Source organism: Daphnia magna, linkage group LG3, assembly GCF_020631705.1.
Source record: "Daphnia magna isolate NIES linkage group LG3, ASM2063170v1.1, whole genome shotgun sequence".
In the NCBI taxonomy this organism is placed as follows: domain Eukaryota; kingdom Metazoa; phylum Arthropoda; class Branchiopoda; order Diplostraca; family Daphniidae; genus Daphnia; species Daphnia magna.
This window is the reverse complement of record NC_059184.1, coordinates 1945110-1968034: the sequence shown is the minus strand read 5'-3', so window position 1 is coordinate 1968034 and position 22925 is coordinate 1945110. Positions and strand designations below refer to the sequence as shown.

The window sequence follows — 22925 nt, the reverse complement described above, 5'->3', positions numbered from 1 at the left end:
TTCTCCTCCTTCGGGAAGGAATACGTAAGTTGGGCAAACTGACGCCCGTCTCAACGCATAAAAATCACGTGTAACATTTCGGACGCCAGCGGTTCGCGTATACAACCAAAAGTTCCATTTCTCTTTGTTAACATTATGGGGGGAACGTCACTCGTGAATAGGTGTCTAGCACGAATGCAAAAAGAATTACGACCCTGTTGTTGCTGAGCTGATGAAATATTGATACGGATATTTTCCCGAGGCTGGCCTGTTAGTGTTCTAGGAAAATATTCCTCGTTTGTTTACCATCACCACTTTGGCTGAAAAGTTTTCACAAGTTGGGAAAGACGACGTTGAAGAGTACGACCAAAGTGTGACACTGTCAAGTGGAACTTTTTAAAAACATTCCCACTTTCTATCCGCGTTTCGTTCGTGTGAAAGTATCAAATGTCAATGTTTCCCTGGTATTTAATTCATTCAAAAACAAACATGGCATCATAAGGGTCTATATTATAGTTGCAAGTTGAAGTACTCCACATTTTTGGCCGTGGGCGTCCTCACAGGCAAAAAACAACAACTAACGTCGCACATGTTAATTTGAATAATGGAAACCCACATCGTGTATAATATGCGTGTACATCATTGTCCTTTAAGGTACGTGAAAAAAGAAAAGCGTGCGTCGACGTGTGCGAGCGTGAGGGGCGTAGCCGGAGCAATGATACGAGACACAGTGAGATGGAATAATCTATTTGCTAGGCGACTACATTTTCAGTTTTTATGTAAAACGGGGGTACGTGTACGACTATTGCGCCAGCAGGATCGATTTGGTTTTTCCTTGAATGACGTATTTTCATTTTCGTGGCATTTCATGTTCCAAAAGTTATTCAGACAAGAACTGGTTGAGGAAATTTATTCAAACTTTTTGTGTTTACTTTTAGATTACATTTACGTCTGTATATACATTGTGCCTGTTGGTTTTCATTTATTTATTTTTTTTACATTTTTAGGCATATTGAAATACCATTAAGTAAATCCAAAACAAGTTTAGATTGAAAAAAAATGGGAGCTCTGAGGGGGGTAGAAGGGACGTCGTTATTTTTTGGGTCTTAAACGAAGACATCATCCTATATGGAATTTAGTAGTAGATTTTCAACGAAAAAATTGGGAAGAAAACGCTTGCCTTTTGGATCACCTAAATATATCGTAATAGACGGGGAAGTCGATGGTGACATTTTCCAATCGCATGTCGGAGAAACGTGCCGAATGGGCGGATGGGGCGTTAGAGCTTTTGCAAATCCCCGGAATCAGTCTACCTTTATACTCCTTTTGGTTTCCTATCGCAAGTTGATGTGAATCGAAGTTCCCCCTTTCGCTTAATATGTTATACCCTAAATGATTTCCCTATTTGCAACGTGGCGAGGGGCCGTGCGTGCGGGGGTCGCTTGATTTCACGGGGCGGAGGAGACGCAGTAAAAGTACGGGGGGGACGCGAAACAGGCACAGGAAGGAAAGTGTCGAACATAAAAATGTAAGCCCAGATGGCTCCAATTTACGAGCAGCACTAGAGAAAAAAAAAGAGGACCGTTAGAAAAAAGGAAGAAAAAAAGAGTGCGCTCTGCATGCAACGGTGCACGTCAATGTTTTTCAGTGGGAGGAAACCCCAGTACCATCCTTCTATCCCTGTTTCTTGACTCTATGCCCCAGCTAAAAAGCTCTTGGATGTTTCTCGCTTCAAAAAGTTATATACAGAAAACATAGCCACTTGGGTCGTAAAAAAAGAAAGGCCAGAAACATAATGAGGCAGCAGCTATAAGGTGTGCGTGTGTGTGGGCCAATATGAAATACTACGGCGGACAATTGGGACTTAGATCCTCTTCATGGCTCTTGTTACGACTTAAGCTCTAAACGCTTTCTCTTTAACCTTGTTGGTTGTCGTCATTTTGGCTCCGATAGAAGCTGTATACACTGGATATGCACGCGGCTATTAAGGTCGAGGCTCTCGAAACAGAGGGAGGAAGAAGCTTAAGGAAAGCAGTCTTGAGGATTATAATGGATGCCATCTCGCTATTGCAATGGGGGTAGCCTCTTTTATTTTTTATCCCATCAAATTTGTTTTTGAATCCGGAAGATAATGATAAGCCTATCTTCTCTGTAATCAGTCCGTTCTGGCCGAAGCAGAGCCAATCCATAAACTCGTCTTTTTATGTATCTCTTTATGTGTGTGTGTGTGTGTGTGACGTTACAACAAAAAAAAGGCGATTTGTGTGTGTGTGATCGTTTTGTGCGCGCGTTCGGAGAAACCATTCGATTTTGACGGTTTTCGATGATTACCTTTTTCATTTCTCGGATATCGGCAATTGTTTCCCAACGTTAAGAGAAAACAGACCTTAGTTGAGGAGATAAATACCTGATTTTTGTGTTTTACGAGGAGCTTCTTTAGTGGGAAGTTGCGCTCCATGGCGTCTGTGAGGGGGGAGTACGAGCGGACGGGCGGCCTGTATTGAACTGAGCGATCTCGTGCCACTATCCAGAAAAAGATGCCGGATTCCCACGTCTTTGGGCCTTGGATACCTGGATCATTTTTTTAAAACAATCAGAGAAAAATTAAAAAATTTTAGTTCTTTTTCTAATTCTTGGTGGCGGCAAAGGGAGAAAGGGGTGGCGAGATAATTGTAAACAGGAAACCCTCCCCAGTCCCGCCCGATTTAATTTATTTAACATTTACTCCTTTTTTTTTCTGAGAATAAAAAAAAAAAAGGGTGCCGTAAAATAAATGATAACTCTTCTCCGCGGAAAAATAGAAACAATCCCGCCTTGTAGTTCTGACGTAATTGCCATTTTGCATCCACGAACGGACGAACTTAAAAAAAGAGAGTTACCTTCAATCACATTTCTTTTTTAGTTCTCAGAGGCGTTTCTAGATATATTTTATCTCGGCCAAGTCGCTGCTCTGTCCATTTCTGTACGCATATAATATACGACATGACTGGTCATTAAGTGCATCGAATAACTCGGGGCTTTCACGCTCACGAGACGACTGCGCCCTTCCGTTTACATACACATGGGGGGCAGTTTTGGCTTCTAATAACTGGCAGTCGTTTCGAGTACAAAGCCAGCATTAAGGGGGGAAAAAAAAAAAAAAAGAAGAAAACAAAACAAAAGCAAATGATGGGATGGAACTTTGTCTGACCGTATTGACTACAAAAGGGAAAAGAAAAAAGAGAGGCATAACAATTTATTAAATTTCCAGCTGGCCACAAAAACCTGTCATTAGCGCTACATCACACATAAATGAGGGAGTTCGTCATCATTTCTCTTTTCGGCTCTTTTCGCTTGTTTTTCTAGAAATGTCGTTGTGACCACAGAAATTGGATTGGCCAGCAGAACACATCAATCCTTTTCTCTCCCCAGGACAAAGCAGGCAGAACATTACAGTATTTCTTTTTTTTTCTCCCTCTTTTTCTTTCTAGACCAACAACAAGCTTCGTTATTCATTTCCTTTTCTCCCCTAGTGCCTGTCTGGCGAAATGTAATGATCCGCGCAACTCTTTTCTTTACTCACTTCAAAGAGAGAACTCGGGTAATTTCCCAAATCGTTGAAGAGAGTACAACTCCTTCTTCTGTATGCAACCGTCGCCTTGCCTTTCTCGGTGCCGATATAAAAGAATATTATACGAACGAAAAAGTTTCTGGTTGTTGCGAGGATGTTGTGTTCTTGAATCGCATCAGTTGCGCCGCCAGAAGGAATAATCCATAACGGTTTACAATCGAAGCCGGATCAAATCGGCTAGAAACCAACCCGCAGTAAATAATAAGGCGTGATCGCGCGTCGCTGTGGATGACTCAATTCATTAAGTTCTTTACAGAAACTAGGAAAAAAAGAATGAGGAGGCAGGAGTCGAAGGAAACAATTTGGCAGATATGGTTCGCAGTAAGTAATGAGCTTCCCCATCGCATAGACTAAGAAAAACAACGAGTGTGAAAGAGCAATGGTCGTCGAGAGTGAAAGTTGACTGACGTTGTGACCAGTTTCTATGACATCGCCAAGTGGAGCGACACTATACATCAACGCACGATGGATTTCGCTTCGGTGCCCTCCACTCTCTCCCTCCACTCCATAGCTCTTTTGCTGATTCAGCGTCCGTCTCTCAGGGCTGCTCTCCAATGCGTCATGTCACGGAGACGAAGAGCCCCCCCCTCTTCGTTGGTTGTAGGGTAAAAAAAAAATTTCTAAGGGAATAGCTGATGATGACAGACCTCACCCGTCTCTCCCCCCTTCCTGAAAGCTATTGTGTGCCACATACAAACAGAGGACAGGAAACATGGTAATTGCGCTAGACTCCTCCTACCATCAAATCCCTTTACGAGCAAGTCGCCGTGACAGTCGCTGCGTACAATCTACGTTAGTTACTGTCATGTAATTGGTTCTCGGAAAAGAAAAAAAAAAAAATTATATTTGGAACTATTGTTCTAAAACCGAACTTGACACACGACATTCAATCGAAATCAATTCACGCTATTTCAATCGGGGCTTAATAATTTTGATTATTGTTCAAAATGAACAGGAATACTTATTAAAAGCTTGCTCGTGGCCGATGCAACTAGATGTCGCGCTTGACTTGACCCGTTGTCCTCGATTTTAGATTTAGATTAAATTCTAAAAAAAGAAATGAATTATCAGAGTGACGATGGGTTTCCAAGAGACGAACCGCAGTTACGCCAATTGCATATTGCTTTAGTGTTAAGAAAAAGCCCCCCTCCCTCTTAGCCCGTTGGCATCGTGATGACGTGATGATTTTCTTTTTTTTTTCTTTTCATATTGTTGTTTTCTGACTTTCTTTTACGTTCTCTTTCGTTAATCCCGCTGGCCTCACGACATCGCAACAGCACTTCCGTCAGACGGGATTCCATTCGTTTGCTTGTAAACATTGTAGATTTTAGGATGATTTCCTCTCTTACTTATTCTTTCTCCTTCCTTATACTATTTCCCTAATGAAAGGTTCTCACACCGACTTCAACTTGCGCGGGAATTAACTGGCATTAGCTCTAGGATGAACGTGATTTCGCTCCTCACTCCGCCGGCGTTCTTCCCAACTCCGTTTGCCTCCGGCTTACGGCTGTCTAGACGATCGATCGGCCCCGTTTTCTTTTTGCTTTAAATTTAGTCTCGACATGTTTTCCGATAGAGCCAAATAGAAACATAAACACACACAGAGGTGGTAACCCACTGCACATACGAAATTCCTGTTATTACTGTACCCATTTTGCTCTCAATTCTGCACAGTCTCCTCGTTATTAACCGGTGGATTGGTCCCCGGGATTTGGGGCTCTTTCGGTTCAATATCATCTGGTAGCCCGACGATTGACGTGATAACATTTCGAAACGAAAGATGTGAAGGAAAGAAAACGAATTTGTAAGAAGATGCCGATTTAAAGAGAGAGGATCGTACCCAAAGACCCCCCATATAGTCAATATTTCTTTAGTACGATTGAAAGACGAGCTATCGAAAACCGCGACATGTAACAGAAAAGAAAAAGTCAAAGGGCTGATGAGAAATCAGAAGCTATGTGTACTTACTACATCTTTTTATTTCTTCTCTTCTTTCGATGATGTATGTAGATGTTGTCGTGCTGTATAAACAGAACACATCCCCCCGGACGTGTTTTAAATGGCTCACTGATATCTGCTACGTCGTGCAAATAGAAATTGACTGACGTTTATTACTTTAGCCTCTCGCTACAATTTCTTCCTTCTTCGCTCCTGGCATTTGTCGATCTTGATATACACCATTTTTTCCGGGAGCTGTTTGTCGATCAAGAGAACGGGGACCAAAAAAAAAATTGGGGAGGTGAAGAGATGACAATATGAAGAAAAAAAAGGGGGAATGATATTAAGATACGTAAAAGTTTATTGAATTCGTCCTTATTTTTGAGGCAAGCAGAGCGCAGTTCATACGTACCGGCGATAACTTCATTGGCGTTTAAGTTGGCTGGACCGAATCATTCATCCGTCTCCCTATGGAAAAAGAAATTGGTTATACGGCACGTCCGACACAAAAATTGGAAGAAAAAAAAAAGAAATTCAATCTCCGGGTGTAATTGTACCGTTTTCAATTGCAGTCGAGTGGAGGGTGGGAGGGACGGGTGTTGACCCAAGTTGCTTTTTTTTTTTCTTTCCACCTTTTGAGTAACACATTCAATTTAACATGTTCGTACCCACCAGGGTCGTTGGTCTGTTAAAACGAAAAAAATATCCAATTTCAACTGTTCAATCCAACGGGAGATTGACACGAAGTTTCAAGATTCTGAATGTCAATCTATGATTTAATTAAATCCAATCATTCCCACTTTCACGATTACGTTTTTATTTTTGAATCAAATCAGAGAAACCGTTGGCATTCATCCTCTTGTACAAAATCTAATGGCATGATCTTGCCACTAGGAAATGAGAAAAGCATAATTATTCGTGAATGATGATATTTACTCACGACCGAATAATCACGATGAAGTCGAATTCAGCATTTTTCCATGTTTTTTTTTTTTTGTTTTTTTAACTTTGAGTGAGACTGACTAGCAGTCAGCCCGTCATTGTGTCTAAACTTTCCTTTCGAATTGCTTATTTCAACATGAAAAAAAATCATTCACGGTCGTTTCTCAAGGGCTTAGCAAAGAGATGCTCAGAATTAATCAAACCGTAACGTTTTGATACGGAAAAAAAGGAAAAAAAGAGGCCGAGGCGGATATGAACGGATTGAATAGGAAAAGGTAACCAAGTACAGTGGCTCATTTCAAATGAAGGTCCTTGTAGATGACAATAAAGAGGTTGTTGCTTCCTAAAGAAATCTATATATATAGGGAACACAAAAGTGTAAAGGAGAAATGAAAGAAGTCAAAGAGTTGTACGAGCAGTGCATGTCTCTATACATCGATGGGGGTGGGCAGACTGCTGATGTCATGTTGATGACTTTGCTGGCCTGGATAAGGGGAAAATCCCCCCCACAAAATGTACACGGTTCTTGGCAAATTCTTGTCCAACCAGCTGTTGTTCACAAAGCCGATTGTCGACCGAGTAAAGATTGATATATGCAAATGAATAATTGGGTCATTGGATGGACAAAGACTTTTTTCATTTCTGACGGACATGAAAACTGGTCGCGTGCTTTGTAATGCCTAACAAGTTCACAATGTGTGTGTATATACCTAGTGCTGTGTGTCATTTACTGCACATGACCGATAGTCACGAAAGCTCGCTATATAGCCACTGATGATGTATTCGTCAATTGTACGTGCACGATGCCCGAAAAAAAAAAATGCTCATGGCATTTTGAGCAATACCCCATGATTCAGAAAACAAAAACTGCTGCTTCTTGGACACGTATCTAACATCCGTCTTTTCGTATACGAAATCGGTACGTGTAGCGTAACAAAACAACCTGTTCGCGTCAAAACTGTTCTGTTAAAGGTGCCCAATATGGTCGCAATGCACGCCAACCGGGTAATACCAGTGTCCAGCGAATACAATACGTGGCGCTGATGGATCGGCCAGCGATTATCCTTTTCGAATTGGTCGGGGAAAAAAAAAACAAGCAATGAAAACATGCTGGGGTTGTTTTTTTGTTGTGAACATTGTAAACAACTGAGAAGGCTATCTACGATCAACGCGGTTGACGCAATTAACCTCCTGTGGTTGCTGGAAAGAAGAGCCATTGTGGCACGAACGTTTTACCTGGCCCTCAATCGCTGGATAGTAGAAATAAAGGCGTGTCTTTGGTGATTTTGTTTTGTCGTGTTTATCGAAAAAAATAAATATGTAGATTTGAAATGTTTTTACATCCAATATGGAGATGAATAGACGTAACCGGTCTTTTGGATATGTTGTAGTTGACTGTTGAAAAAAAAATTTTTTTTTTTGGAAGAGGCTTGTTCTATTGCTTCTGTAATTACTGGACGAGGCCAGTAGCCACGTAACGAAAAAGAATAATCCCTCTCGTAAAAATTACATATCGTTATAGATAAGGAAAAAAAAAAGAGGTAGTAGTAGTAGTAGTAGTGGTAGTAGATGAATAATAACACGTAGCTCTCTCTCAGTTCTGATTGGTTCGTACAAGAGACTGAGGGTGCAAAGTAAAAATAAAATAATTTTTTAAATAAATAACAGCCTTGAACTCGAACCTTTTTTTTTTTCTTTCCCCTCCCTATATATCTCAGTCCGGATGCAAGGAGGAGATGGCCGCGGGACTAGGGAGTATAGACGTAAGCGCACAGACACACACACACAGAGAGAGAGAGTGTATGTTAACTACTTGGCCTTCCTCCTGCTGGTGTGTGTCCTCCACGTTTGAAATGTGTAATTATGGGCACAAAAAAAAAAGAAGAATTTTTATTACTATTTACCTGGGCACGATTGTTATCAACAGCACCAAATGAGACGGAAGACGAAATGTTTTTTTTTTCTGATGATTGCTCCATCGCATCGCCATTTTGTTTTCGTGTTTAGGTGTTATGTTTCTCCTTCACTACGGAATGTTTTTTTTCTTCTTCCTGATATAGCGTCGTATTTTTGAAAATTAACGTATGGCAGTGAATTTTACTTTTCGATTTTTCATTGCTGGATTCTTCTAATAGACCAGCTCCGTCTTAACTAGAGAAACAAAAATAGCGTGTGTCTGTCTAATCTACCTGGGACAAAATGGCGATTCTTGTTGGGCCTCATCGATATTTAAAATCCCCTTTTTCTTATTTTGTGATGGGGCAATTACATCTCATTTGACCCGTCAAACCCGGATGCCGGGTCTCTTCTTGTCCAGCGGCATGTGACGTGATGGATGACACGACACCGCGGGTGTAGTCACCCAGGCCAATGCTGGACCACCATTCAAGTTTTTGTTTCTTATTTTTTTTTTTATCTCCTTTTTATTCGTTTTCTTTTTTTTTTTAAAGCTCGTCTTATTATTTTCTTTATGTTCCTTTTTAAGCTCGTTATTATTTTTTTATTCCATCCCTCGGATTCTCTTTTGTAGCCTATTATTATTACTTGAATGGATTTCGGACTCATTCATTTTCTTTCTTTTTTAATATCCCTTTCGTGAATTCTTTTCGTCTTCTTTTCGGGGAATTGATAAATCGGTTCCAACTGACATAAAAGGTTTGATCAATGAGAAACTGACTTTTTTTCTTTAAAAAAAAAAAGACGTCCCCATTCCCCCCCCCCCCCAAAAAAAAAAAAAAAAAAAAAAGAGAAGTTTGAGGGGAAGAGATGGGGGATGGGTTAGCATAGATATTGATTCGATTGTGATGATTTCTGACTGACGACCGGCGGGAATCATTCGAGCGAGAACGAGCAGTAAATCTTTGTCGACGATACTATAAGCAACCCCTCATCCTCTGCTTGATCTTTTTGTCGCCATTATGTGTGCGTGTGTGTACGTGGGTGCGCTAGACTTGTGGCTGCCTTCCCCCCGGCCAGATATTCACAGGGTAGAGTGAGAAAGGCAAGCCAACAACGAAAGACAACGTGAGGCAGTAGCAAACCGACCGTCTCTTCAATGCATTTATCACTCGATTTGTCGGGAGCCAATGTCATGTCGGGAGCAAACACCTCGTATCGCCTTGTCTGCCATTCCATTGTCGGAGTTAGAGGCAATGGAACTAATAGTTTGGATCAAAAGAGAGGCAAAAGGGGGGGAGGTGACGTGAAAGGGAAATGTGCGGTGTAGGGACAGAGGCGAGAAGAGGAGATCCTATGGAAACATTGATTCATTTTTTGTGTGTCATGAAATTGAAAAGAGGAGGTGGTCCGATCGACGTCCAGGACACTGACGGAAGAGCCGGAAGCGACCAAAGAGATGGGAGAACGTGGATAGTACGAGCTAGTGTGAAAAATGATATAAAAAAACAGCGCAGGAAAGAATATTTTTGGCTGGGCGACGATCGAAAAAGACGGGCAAACGATGGATGCCGGGTAAAAGAACATTGCATCGTGTAGGCTGCCGACTGCGATGCGTCAAAAACAGCAGGGAATGCGAAGAAAGGGACACATCCATTGTCGTCGATGTGGCAAAAATGAGATTAAATCCGGACGATGACGGATAGTTTTTCTTTTTGATCGTTGCAATGGTCGAGTTGAACGAGTCCGTGTGTCGACGGAAGCGTTCTCATCCACCACTTTTCTTACCGTGTGTGTCTTTCGAGAGAGACCTCCCCCCTACGCCCCATCGAATGGACATTTAACGATCAAAGCGTCGCACTGTGTGTGCGGAAGAAAAACTGGCGACATCAGCAGTCGTGCAGAATTGGAGACTAGCTAGACACACTCAGCTCGAGAATAAAGTTCAGAGTGATTCAGCTAGATGAGAGATGAAGAGCTTCAGAAATGTTCAGGTCTTTCTTGATTTTGTTCGCCCCCCCACTCCAGCAATCCCTTGGAGCTATCATTTCGGGATTGCTAGATGAACCGGCAAGTATACAAGAGACAGTGAAGAGCCCCACGAATGATGATGATGATGATGATGAAAAAGACTAGTTACACTTGAATGGAGGCTCAAAGGAAAAAAAAAAAAAAAGAAAAAGAATGTGTGGTAGAAGAAGCTTGTGCATCTCATCATTTCAGCTAGATTTCTCTCATCAGCGGGGTCTAAATCGTCTCATTACCAATCCATTCAGATTTCGTTGCTGGTCCAATAAAGAGAATAGATAAAAAGACGAAATAAAACAAGGGCCAACGTTTGTTTGTGTCTCTGTTGCCCTTTGTATTCGTTATAAAATGTGTGACACACACACGCAGACATCAATTGATTTTACAGTTTGTGTGTGTGTGTGTGTGTGTTCGTCCTCCTTTTTATTTTTTTATTTCCCTGTTTCAAACTATTCTTTTATTTTTCAAGAGAGACAGGCTGTCAGAAAAATAGATGAGAAACTCTCGTCGCTGAGAGATCAAAAAAGAAGATTGGCACAGGAAACTATTATTACATTCCCTCGACATTTTCTTTGTGTGTGTGTTGCCTTTCTACATCCAGAGCCGCGCTATTCCCCGATTGTTATATTCTCCCTTCTTCTTTTAGCGCTTATAATTTTTTATATGATCGTCTACCCTCCGTTTGTATCTCGCGCGCAGGTATACACGGTGTACTACGTTCAGAGGGGTTTCTTTTTTTTTTTTTTATGCGATCGTCAAGTGTTATATCCTCATTCTCTATACATGTTTTTCTTTTCCCCCTCTGTGCCGAGATGGCCGGCGGTCTTTTCCCATAACCTTTTGGCCACGAAATTCTCAACTTAAATAGAGAAGAAGAGAAGAAGAATAATGATTTCCGACAGACGAGGCCCGTGTTCTATGTGCCAGTGGTTCATTACGTTTTACACACCTACGTACAGAGTAAGAAAAAGAAAAAGAAATAAATAAATACTGGTATGCCCTTGTAGAGCCTTAATTGGATGTCGCCAGTGTTACTGGATAGCTAGCGGTCACGTCACCTTCTACCTGGGCGGTAATGTGCTGGCTCACAATCGACCCGTAGTCTAAAAATCTTTTTTCGATGCATCACGGCCAAAGAATGATCGTCATAGACTACATTGTTTTGGCTTGTCTTCTTGTGTAACACACGTACTGTATACCTTCTAGACATGTGTATAGTTTTGCTGTTGTTCCTAACTGTTTGGGTGGCAGAGCGCATGTGGTCGGAGTTGCCCGTCTCTTCGTATCAGAAGGTCATTTTGGGCTACAAGAACAAGTTCTTGTTCCTCTTGTTTGGCCTCCTTCGCTGCAACTTGTGAGACAAGGAAATGATGCAATTGATAGTCAAAAACCACAACAGTAACCCACAACTCTCGGCCCTTTTTCTTGTTCTCCCTCATTTTGTGTGACCACCAAACTTTTTCGTCCCTGGCTCCACGAAGGAGATACACCGATCGAAGGAAGGACACGGTGTTAGCTTTCAAGAACCGATCATTATTATGACGTAGGTGTATCTTATAGCTACTATACTGCACCGTTAGTTGGGGTTCCTACGTCTGTGTCGCTATAATCAGTTGAAGTAGGAGGATTGTTCATTCAGCTTAATGGGCCAACAACACAAAAATGTTTAGTTCCAGAGCGTTCCATGCTTTTTCAATGGAATTTGAATAACGGATTGATATGTATGCCCTCCTCCGTTCTCTGTTTCTCTCCTTCATTCTTTTCACTTCTCTTTCGTTCCCTTTCTCTCATGTTCTATTCCACCCCCGACGACAGCACGATGGATGGCATGTTTGAAAGAAAGAAAGAAAAAAAAAAAAAGTTGTAGGCCCCAAAGAAAATCGTGACTGATTTGTGGGGCTGAATGAGATGCTAAGTCGATCGTTTATAAAGCCCCCTCCTCCCTTCTTTTTGCCTCGACTCTTGTGTAAAGAAAAGGGAGACCTGGACGGGGGGGTTGGGATGATGGAACCCATTCACGTGGCTATTGATATGCAATGTATTTCTCTTTTTATTCATTTCTAGTTGCAAAGAAGCAGAATTCAACTTCGGTTGCCTTAGTATATATACACACACATACATATCCAGTAGGGAGGAACGAAATTAAATGCCGGCTGTCACTGCCAGCGTGAACAACCGCCGCTCCGGGAAATCGTGCTGTTGTTTCTTTTTCTTTTTCCCCACTGCTCAACAAACGACACACATATGAAAGATAGTTAAAAAAAAAAAAAAAAAAAAAAGGGACAAATGAACTTTTATTCTATTTTTTGTTTTTTAATTCCATTTTTCTGAATTTCTTGATTTTTAAAAAAATGTATAATCATAGATAGAAAAAAAGAGGGGAGCGACAAGACACACACAGGATGGAGTGTGTAGGGCACAAGAGCTCGACTAAAGGGGGGAGGACAAAAAAGAATGACGCAAAAGAATGGTCCGAAAAGATTGAAACGATATCAAGGCAGGCGGACATGAACAGAGAGCTCTGAACAAATGGCGTTTTTCCCAGAAAAATTGGAGGGGGCGAAGTTATGTAAAAAGAAAAAAAAAGAGGAAAAGGGACAAATAAAAAGAAGTGCGGGGGCATTAGAAACGAAAGCTTCCTATCTCTTTCTCTTCGTATTCACAAAGATTAAAAGAAACAAACGACGATCGAAACTTTTCTTTCCCTTTCCTCGAACGCACATGTCGTCAATGAGTTCCGGCCAAAGTAGAAAGAAAAAAAAAAAACTAACGGCAATGAACGAAAAGAAATAAATAAAACAAAAAATTGGGGGGGAAGGGACCGATAATGTGTAATAACATCCCACAGAATGTGTTGCGTCATAAGCGATTGCGGCCGTCTATTCGAGAGAAAAAGGCTGAGAAAAACAAGAAACGCAGTCAGGTGGACTCTACCGAGAACAAGGGAGAACCTTGTTACGGGAATGTACGTAGCCTTAAGCGTATCGCTTATTACCTCATACTTATTTTATCATCGACAGACACACCGAGAAAAAGAAATGCTATGATGGCACATACCTTTCCATGATAAACAGCTATTGGTCGGTAATGAGCAGCCACCGCAAAAGCCCCTGCACGAAGAGCTGCTCAGCTTATAGAGAACGGCACGAAAGAAAGCAAACTTCCAAACGAACGACGAAAGAAACATCAAGGGCAGGCGACGAGCAGACGGCATACTTTTCCATGTTTGGAACCTAATCCCGATGCCCCCACGTTTTGTCGGGATAAACGAATACACTGTATACCATCAGGTCTGTTGGGCTGGGGGGGGTGGGACACTTCATGTTTCTCTCATGTAAAGTAAGACAAGCAACCAGGATGAGGAGCAAGACCACCCTAATATCAGATTATATTCAAATTCTGTTATTTGTGTGTGTGTGTGTATTCGTTTGTTGGTTCAAAGGGAACGGGGATTTCCGAAAGCGGAGCTCTTGTGATCTATACGGTGGTAGGAGGAGCGTTTGTTCTCGATTTCCTTCACGAAGGCACTGAGTGTAGACTGCTATCACACACTTGTAGGGCTTGACTGACTCGACTGTGGCTCTCTGATTGCTGCTGCCATCTAGATTGAAGTTGCATTTGAATTTAGGGCAATCTCTTCTTTTTTCGTTATATTTCGTGGGAAAAATTGTGATGGTTCGTTTGTTACGTGCGGAATCAGCGAATGAAATTTATTTTGAACATTTCTAAATGGAGGAAAAGATTAAATGAGAAACTATGAATTGTAATGTGTATATAGATTCTATTTATTTGATACATTTTGGACGTCGTATTAGCAAAGGACAATGAACGCGTTAGGACGAAATGTGTCAGCAATTGTCCTCATTTCCCATCAGTTCATTCTTACATGTTCCTCTCTAATGGTTTTTGATTGCGATAATGGCCCTGACTTGTTTCTCTACACACATTAAAAAAAAAAAAAAAAACGAAACTCAGTTACATTCGTAATGTCTGATGCGTGTTTATCGTTCATTGGGTGATTATCAGAACAACATAAAGAACCGGCCGGTTTTTAACGAAATGTCTCGAAAACACTATCAACAAGCCTCATATATAACAAATAATATTCCAGTGCACAAAAGGTGATTAGAGTGGATTGACGAATCGATTTTCTTTTTCCACCGAAATGATGTTTGATTATTGTGATTATAACGAAATTCTCGTTAAAGAGAGAAGAACCTCTGTCGCGAACCAAGTAACGGCTGGTGCGTGTTCATCGCTCATTGACTAATCAGCAAAACGGAGCATCGGCAAATGGCATCCGAAACAATGTCGGTCTTTTATTATGTCGTCTAGATATTTTGGTTAACGCGTGCAACTGCCTGACGTGACGCAAAGTCGTTCGATTTATGCGGCAGGTCACAAAAAACAATAGATCAACTAACGCTATAATATAATTGCTGCCTCAACAAGTCTAATGTAGTTGTACACACACATTGTAATATACGTCGGACTCGAAGGCAAAATGACTAGGTGACGATCGTTTGGACAGTTAGTTGTTTGTTGTTGTTTTTTTTTTTTTCCTCCAATAAATGCGACCGACTAGAAACGTACGTGGCCATAAAGTGAACATGCGGTTATGGTTTTGATGTTTTTCTTTCGTCGTTGTTTTTTGTTTCTTAACTTACCGACGTCGTGCGTTACGCGTGACCAGTAATAATTGAAGGCCACCAATCTTTTATCACGTGATGTGAAAGGTGGTCAAATTGTAATCGCGCCGTTATTTGTGAACAATTGCTACGAGACATGCTGCACAGTCTTCACGTTCCGAGATATATATGGCAATTCCGGTAGCCTGGACAACATTTTTTTTTATTGCTCTGTTTGCGTTTGAATTTTTGAAAGAAGAAAATGCCGTAAAAGTTCCGATTTTTTGGTTTTTTTCTCTTTCTCAACGTATAAAAATGATGGGATGCGTGTTCCTATCGCATTGATCAAACAATGCCGACCACGGCTACATTAAGTTTTTTTTTTTTTTTTTTTCCGACGAATTCGGCTGAAACGGAATGGCTGCGCAACATTGTCAGCCATTGCATTTAATTCGTGTTTGATTTTTTTTTTTTTTTTTTTGTGAAATGAGATTTTAAAGAATCGATTTTTTAGCGTTACGCTTTTGGATTTTGGAGCTCGGTCATCTGGAATGAATTGCCACGAGCAGACGAGTCAATTTTTACGTACCGGGGTTGAATTTCTTATGTTGTATCCTCTTCTCTTCTTTTTTTTTTCTTTTGGCGCTTTCTGGCTGGTACCCAACATAAACACCGAAGGCGAACAAAATAGAAGCCAAAATTGAAAAAGAGAGAAGGGAAAAAGAAACGCAATGTGGCGCACATGTTTCTGGCTATCGTGACGGATACAAATGCGCATCTATTGCTCCGCTTCGTCTTCCGCCCCCCTGTTCTCCCTTCACTGCGGATCTTTACACACAGCCCTGACTTTCAATCAGCTCTTTTTCAAATCTTTTTTTTTTTTTCCCGTTGACCATCAAATAAGAAAAACTCTTGCCATTTTTTCTATTCATCGGTTGGCAACTCTGAATGACGAGACTGGAGTTTTTATTGCGGATGGAGCAAGTAGATAAAGAACCAACCATCAAATGTCTCCCCTTAATAATAGACAATGTAAACCCCCATTCCGCTTTTCAAATGCGGAAGGTTATATACGTCCAAGGTGTGTCTGCGTGTGTATGTCTCGAATATAGAGAACTTTTTTTTTTCGTTTGTTAGTTGTTTGATAGAACAGAGATACTGAAATCTTTTCTATCATGCTAATGGTCGCGTAGACGTATACCACTCAAGAAGACATTGCGTGTTCGCCGTGATCAAGGGCAAAAATGAAAAGCGAACAGAAGCAAAAAAAAAAATATAAATAAATAAAAAATAATAATGCAGAGTACCGGATCTAATTTATTTATTTATTTTAGACATTTGTGTGTGTAGCAGAGTAACCATCTGCCGCGTTTGTAGGCGTTTGATGATGAGAAGAAGACGAGTGAAAAGAGGAGGGCGTGTTAGGGCTGTGTGCCACCACCAGTAGTAACTATTGCCTTTAGGGGATGTTCTTTTATTTCATAATGATGGTTTTCTAATATTTTTATTAGATCGCTTTTTTTTTTTTTCTTTCTCAACTATCCAAAGCAGCAGTTCCATGAATTAAATGCATTGAATAAAGGGGGTGACTCATTTTTAAAATGCGGGGCCTTCCCAGAAAAAGGGGAAAAAAAAAAATGAATAAAAGGAATCGTAAAGACCGGAAGCTTTTGTATAGGCAGTCGGTTGGATGTCTATTTTTGTTGTTGTTGTTGTTAAGGGAGTAAGGCGATGACGGGTGAACGCAACACCAGCAGCCGGGCAAAAAAGGCCCCCTGCTTGGAACTTTTGAGCATTAAACAAGTTAATGGGCAGAGAAACGGTGCGCCGCATATATAGGTGTTGTGTAAAGAAGAAGAAAAAAAAAGGACGATGCATATGAAGATAGTCGTCCCGATTTCCGTCCAACATCAAAAAGCAATAAAGGTCCTTATACCCGTCGTTCCCTTCTGAATTCGTATTAAAAAAAAAAAAAAGAAATCTGTTGAATTAAATCGAGAAGGTATAAGGAAAAACAAGTTCTACATCGATCAAAAGTGCGTTCCCTTCGCCCAAAGGATTTAATAAGCCAAATACCTGGAAATAGAAAAAAATGTGTTATTAATTCAGAAAGATTCTTTTTTTTTTTTAAATTTCTGTTGGCTATTTTATTCTGTTTTTATCAGAGCCCAATCTTAAAACGATAAGGATTCAATAACGGGCGATAAAAACTTGTAGCCAAATGGTCAGCAAGCAAGGCCAGTTCGTGAAAGAAGGACGCCATTTTTGTTTGAAAACGCAAAATAGCATCGTACGATGACGGCTTTTTGATTTGTCGTCAAAGTCGCCATCAAACTGGAAAGAGGTACATTTCCAATGCAGGAAAAACCCTGTCGATGTGTTGTTGTTGTTGTCCTCTTCTTGTAGTTTGGCCAATTCGTGCTGAAACAAATCCGACAGATGCATAACTTACAGGGACACACACGCCATCGGCTTTCTTTCTACTCGTTTATTTACGATGGTTGCGATATCGCTATTGTAATGCGTCAAGTTTCAGCTTGAAGGTTGGCTCCTATATTAGGCATCAATCAAACATTCGTAAATTCACGGGAAAAAGGAAGGAAAACTGCGTCAATTGGTTTAGTTGGAATAGTTCTTTGTTCCTGTCGTTGCCGCTCCGTGCGGATAACTTTCTGAATTGGAAACAAGAATCGAGTGAACAATCAGTTGCTATTTTTGATTATTTTCGGGCGAGATGCTGATTCATTTCGAAGTGCGTATTGCTGGTCGGCAGGCCGCTTTGTTTTGTTCTCCTTCAACGAACAACACAAACCGCTGTGTTTGATTTCCAACGAAAATTGAAGGACGAGAATGGCGCCACTCTACCGTGACCAATAACCCGTCAAGGCAAAAAAAAAAAAAAATATATAATAATAATAATAAAAATAAAAGAACCGTCAATTAAACAGGAAAATGCCTCTTTTTTTTTGTGGGAGTTTTTTTCTTTTTCTTTTTAGCTGTTATTATTTCTCTATTCATTGTTTTTCTTTTGTGCGTGTGTATTGCATTTTTTCCCCTCTACTTTTAGTGGTTTGTTTTGTGATGCTCATTTCGTGGCAAAGCGTTTCCTCGTTGTTGTTTGATTCGTCTAGAAAATGATCAAGAAAAGAAACACAGTCTGTGAAAAATAGCAGAGAGAATACGATCGCTATAATCTTCACGCCGGCCGCGAAATGTCGGGATTGTCCCATTTTCAACGCGTTCATTCTTACAAGAGTCGTTGGTAAAATCAAAACAGACCGAAGGAGGAGAAGACGGAGGAGTCAAAAATCACGATCGACGAAGAATACGAAGAAAGAAGGTCAAAAGAAATCACGACCGGTTATAGTTTGGGCTAGACTCACTCTTCTTTTGAATTTCTTTTTCAATTGTGCAAAAGAAATAGAGGAGGGAATTCGCCATTCGCGCATTGATGGTCTTCTTCCCCTGATGGAACAAGTTTGCCTTGATGGCCAGCACCGCCGTCACGTGGCTACATCAGTAGAGTGACATCATCGTGTCAACGAGTGATAGGCAATTTTGTTCATTGTTTTGAATGTAAAACTGCAAATGGGAAAATCCATTTTGACGGGGCATTTTAGCGATAAGTTTAATTGCTATTCTTTTCAGCGCAATTAGCGGGTACAACAGGTTGGCTTTTCTGTTTCAACACACCTTTTTGAATCTGCATAATTTTTTTTTGTGCTCAAGTTGGGAATTACCCCAAATTAGTTATTTATTATTCAAGGTTAATGGCGACGTGTTTTTTTTTTAGTTTTTTTATCAAGGCCCTTTTTATTTCTTCTTTTTTCTTTCCGAAATATATCCTTCCATTAAACAGACACTCAGAGGCCGGCCTCAAAACTGGCTGTACCTCAACTGGGCAAACGCGTTTGCCAAGCGCCTCTTCGTGTTCTTCTATTCCCTTTCCATCCATTTCACCTCCACTTTTAGTTTTTTGTTTTCTTCTTCAATTTCTCACAATTTTGTCTTGCTTCCCCGTTCTTTTTTATTAAGATTGCCTAATTTACCCTCATCTTGTTATGCCCTCCTTTCATTGTGCTGTATACAGAACTCTTTTCCCATAGTGGCACAATTTATGTGTACGCTATGCGCTTTACGGTAACTCCCTGCTGGATCTCTGATTCTCCTCCGCCTTACGACCCATAAAAATCAAAACCTCTCGAAAAGAAAAATAAGAAAATGAAAAAAAAAAACAAAAAAAAAAACTGGGATGTTTTCGGTTGTGTGTTCTTCCAATTCTTCTTTTACCTTTAGCTCCTTTTAAGGTAGAATTCGTGTTACCGTGTCAAAAACAGGAAAATTTAAAAGAAACCAAGAGAAATGAGAAAAACGTTAGGATGCGAAACAAGACCCTTACGAGCCGCACTTCTTCGTGGGCTATTGCCTCTCGTTTTATTTAGAGACCGGACTAACTCGCATACGTCTTTCTCCATTATGCATTTTTTCTGCTTGCGATATTGCGGATTTTCACACTAACAACGAGACGTAAATTGATGGCTTGGTTCCACGCAGTTTTACGCCAAAGGGATGGAAGCTATCGATCTAGCATTTGCAAAAGACGGTAAAACCTGGAAGAAAAAAAAAGAAAATTGGACGGCAAGGTGAAATGGTTTCTATGCTGGAAAAGACCTGGAGGAAAACAAAAATGAAATCCTATATTTAAAAAATAAAAAATAAAAGGGAAAAGTTTCGAAATGCATACATCAAAGAACGCTGTGCATAGAAATGTGAAGAGAGAGAGGCTCGTGTGTCCATCGCATGCTGCGTGGGGATGGATTTTTTATGGTGCAGTCCAAAGACTTGTCACTTAGGCAAAGAGTAATTCTTCTTCTTCCATCCGCCTTTGCCCGCGTCTCTTTCTATTGGCTCTTTTCAAATGCGTATTTCGGTTTCTTTTTTCTTTGGGTCCCCATCCATCTCCGTTTTTCGCCCTCTTCCTTTTTAGCTGGTCCGTGTTACGTTTGTTTGACACCTCCCAACTTCTTTTTGCAAAACGATTGTGTCTACCAGCCGCACTCAAGGAGGAAGACAATAAAGAGAAACTTGCCGTCACATTCTTTTTTTTTTTTTGACCCTCTAGAAAAAATCAACACACGTGGCCAACCTGGAACTCAAATTGCTTTTTGAAAAAAAACAAGTTTTCTCCGTTTTATTTTTGTATTTTTCAAATTTATTAGATTCTATGTAAGAAATCTTTCTTGGAGATAGAAATGTCGTGTCCGTGGCTATAGCATTTTGTGGGTGCGGCTACCAGTTGATGGCCTTTTCTCTTTTTAACATTACACCTGCGTTGTGTTGCTCTTCCCGCACGTTTCCTCCGCGTCATCCACGTCATCCAGAAGAAATTAAATTCAACTCAAAATGAAGTAACATATCAACGAGTTAAAATTTCATACAGAAGAACACAACACATTCTTTGCATACTTCGTGTGCGTTGGCCCGTATAGCCCCAAGTGAAGCCGAGCCATAGTTTCGTCACGCATAAACACACACACGTACACAAACCGAGAGAGAGAGAGAAGGGGGGGGGACAAATAAATTCAGGTTCAACGGCGTAACAGTTCGGTGTCTTCTCCGGCTGCACACCCCCCCTCTGAACGTATTTTAATTTTTTGAAGCCCCCCTCTCTTATCTTTTTTTTTTCTATGTGTTTAAATCAACCCTCTCCACTCAAGATAAGGTGCTTGTAAAAAGCTGCTGCTTGGATATTGTTGTTTTTTTTTTTATTCTGCTTTTATATTGTCTCCGGGCCATCTTCTATGCCTATATTCTATATACATTCGGCTGCTTTCTTCGTTTCGTGAGCGGCTTGATGGATATTTTCTTTTTTTTTTTTGTCTTTATTCCTACACATTTTTATTTTTTTTACAATCCACCCTCATGTATAGTCTGTGACTGAAATGCTGTCGGCATAGTATTATATAATACCCTTTTCTATTTATATATTTCTTTTTCCATGTAGTCGAATGCATCCAATATGTTGGTTATATATATCCACTGCTCTTTCATGCCGAAAGTAAGACGAGTTTCGAATTTCCTGTTTTACTTTATTTTCCTTCGTCTTTTAGACAGACAAATGTACAAAACCATGCTGGTCCTACAAAACACCAGTATATCGCATTACTAATGAATCGGATTAAGCAGCTGGCTGCTTGCTTTTAAAGGCGTAGCTGTGTATAAAAAGAAACCCCTTCTTATCTTTCGTATTGCCTCAATATATGTGAGAACAAGCAAAATGATGCCATTCGTTCGTATAGCGATCAAACTCAGTTTCGTGCAACGCGCTATTTGCCTTCTAAAAGCTTTGATTTATTGTGTAAATGCAGCCGCGTTGTTTTGTTTTTTTTTTTTTCGGTCCTAACACTCAGATGATTCCCCGTCAGCAATCAGGGGGAAGAAAAAAAAGAAAGAAAATGTGTGAGGGGGCCGCGGAGTACATGCACATTATTTTGCATACGTAATGACAGTTAGTCACCCGTGAAAATGAGAGAAATAAGTGTGCAACGTGAATAAGTATGACTATATAATAAATATATGCATATAGACATTGGCTGTGTAAGATTCGTGTCCGTGTCTGCGCGTGGGTTGCCAAAACTGCGATGTGTCTAGAATGGATGGCGTGTATTCATTATGACGATTATTTGCTTTTGTCTCTCACTCGACACGAAACATGACGGCATTTTTTTCGTTTTCTAATTCAAAAGTTTGGTTTTATGCGAATGATGCTGCATCAATGCAAGTCGAAGCGTTGAACAGTTTCGAGTGTCAACTATCGTCAAGACTTTGACGTTATAAAAGTTTATAGGTGTAGACTATACGTTTGTTTTGATCAAAGTTATCTGATTAAGTCTGTTCCCACTTACATTTTCGAGTGCGATGCGGGATTTTTATTGGCATTCGTTCTGCCGGATTTATATAGGGGGAACGCACGTCGTGCGGGACCGTAGACAATTCTGGCACCACCGTATAGTACACCAATAATTGCCACCGTTGTTTATAATGTATATTTTATGAGTGACATCCTCACAGTCACTTTAGTTCCTCCTTTTTCTTCTCCAATTTTGTTTTTTTTTTTGGTTGGCTTCCCCGCCCACCCATACTTTCCCCCTTCCATTTTTCTTTCTTTATGCATAGGATCACGGCATCTCGCTTTTCTTCGAAAAATGTTACCATAATCATAACCATCAAGTCTCTTTGCGTTACCATCAGAAGGTCTGTGTCTTTGAGGTGGTGGCCTCTGCTACGGGCCATAATAAACAACAGAGTCGGGAAAAAAGAAAACAAAAAATGAAACAAACCTTTTTAAATAAATAAGAATTCATTCGAATTACATAACAACACATTTCTCCCCTTTTTTTTCCACAACCCTTACGTACATTCACCTCCTTCACGTGAGTGCCTATATATACGTAATCGGACATTAAAGTGGTCGTCTGCAATGTTCACCCTCCTTCCTGCTGTCCATTCAGCTACTAGCATTTTTATTTTATTCCTCACCTTTTTTACCTGTTTAATTTTTTCTTTCTGTTTTTTTTAAAACACAAATAGCTTTATCGAATAATAAGATTTCCATGGCCGGATGATTGCCTTTTAAAAATTAAATCCATTTTTTTTTTTCGAAAAGGATCATTTAAAAAGATGTGGGGGGGGTTTAAATCTATAGTAATAATATTAGAAACCATGACGATACGGAGGTTTAAAAAAAAAGAGAAAGAAGAAGTAAGACTCCTTTTTTGTTTTTAATGATGATAGTACACTATGCGCATCAAACCGAAGCAATCAGCCACACCTGAGGCTGTTAAGACCAGGTCCTCAGCTGCCGACCCATCATGATTGCCAAGTTGGTATATAGACGAGCGGTA

At 40.4% G+C, this 22925-nt stretch overlaps 1 protein-coding gene and 1 long non-coding RNA gene across 7 annotated transcripts in view; one reads left to right on the top strand and one right to left on the bottom strand.

The window, feature by feature from the left end:
* LOC116919885 (cysteine and histidine-rich protein 1) overlaps positions 1 to 22925 on the top strand; it is a 65675-nt gene that overhangs the window by 3938 nt on the left and 38812 nt on the right. Inside the window, exon 8 of one of the 4 annotated variants that reach the window (XM_045170410.1) lies at positions 12458 to 21096. The exons of the other annotated variants lie outside the window; for them this stretch is intronic. Within the exon in view, the coding sequence (XP_045026345.1) occupies positions 12458 to 12493 (36 nt within the window). The 3' untranslated portion in view covers positions 12494 to 21096. Of the gene's footprint in view, positions 1 to 12457; positions 21097 to 22925 lie in introns of those variants that run through there. 4 annotated transcript variants of the gene reach the window in all.
* LOC116919887 lies at positions 874 to 13586 on the bottom strand. 3 transcript variants are annotated; one of them, XR_006643911.1, is made up of 4 exons: positions 13451 to 13578; positions 6085 to 6212; positions 5940 to 5995; positions 874 to 5782 (listed from the first exon to the last, which is right to left on the bottom strand). It is a non-coding gene; the product is annotated as an uncharacterized LOC116919887 (long non-coding RNA). The 3 variants fall into 3 exon arrangements; XR_004392066.2 differs by lacking the exon at positions 6085 to 6212 and having other exon boundaries at positions 13451 to 13586; XR_006643912.1 differs by lacking the exons at positions 6085 to 6212; positions 13451 to 13578 and adding an exon at positions 7706 to 9181.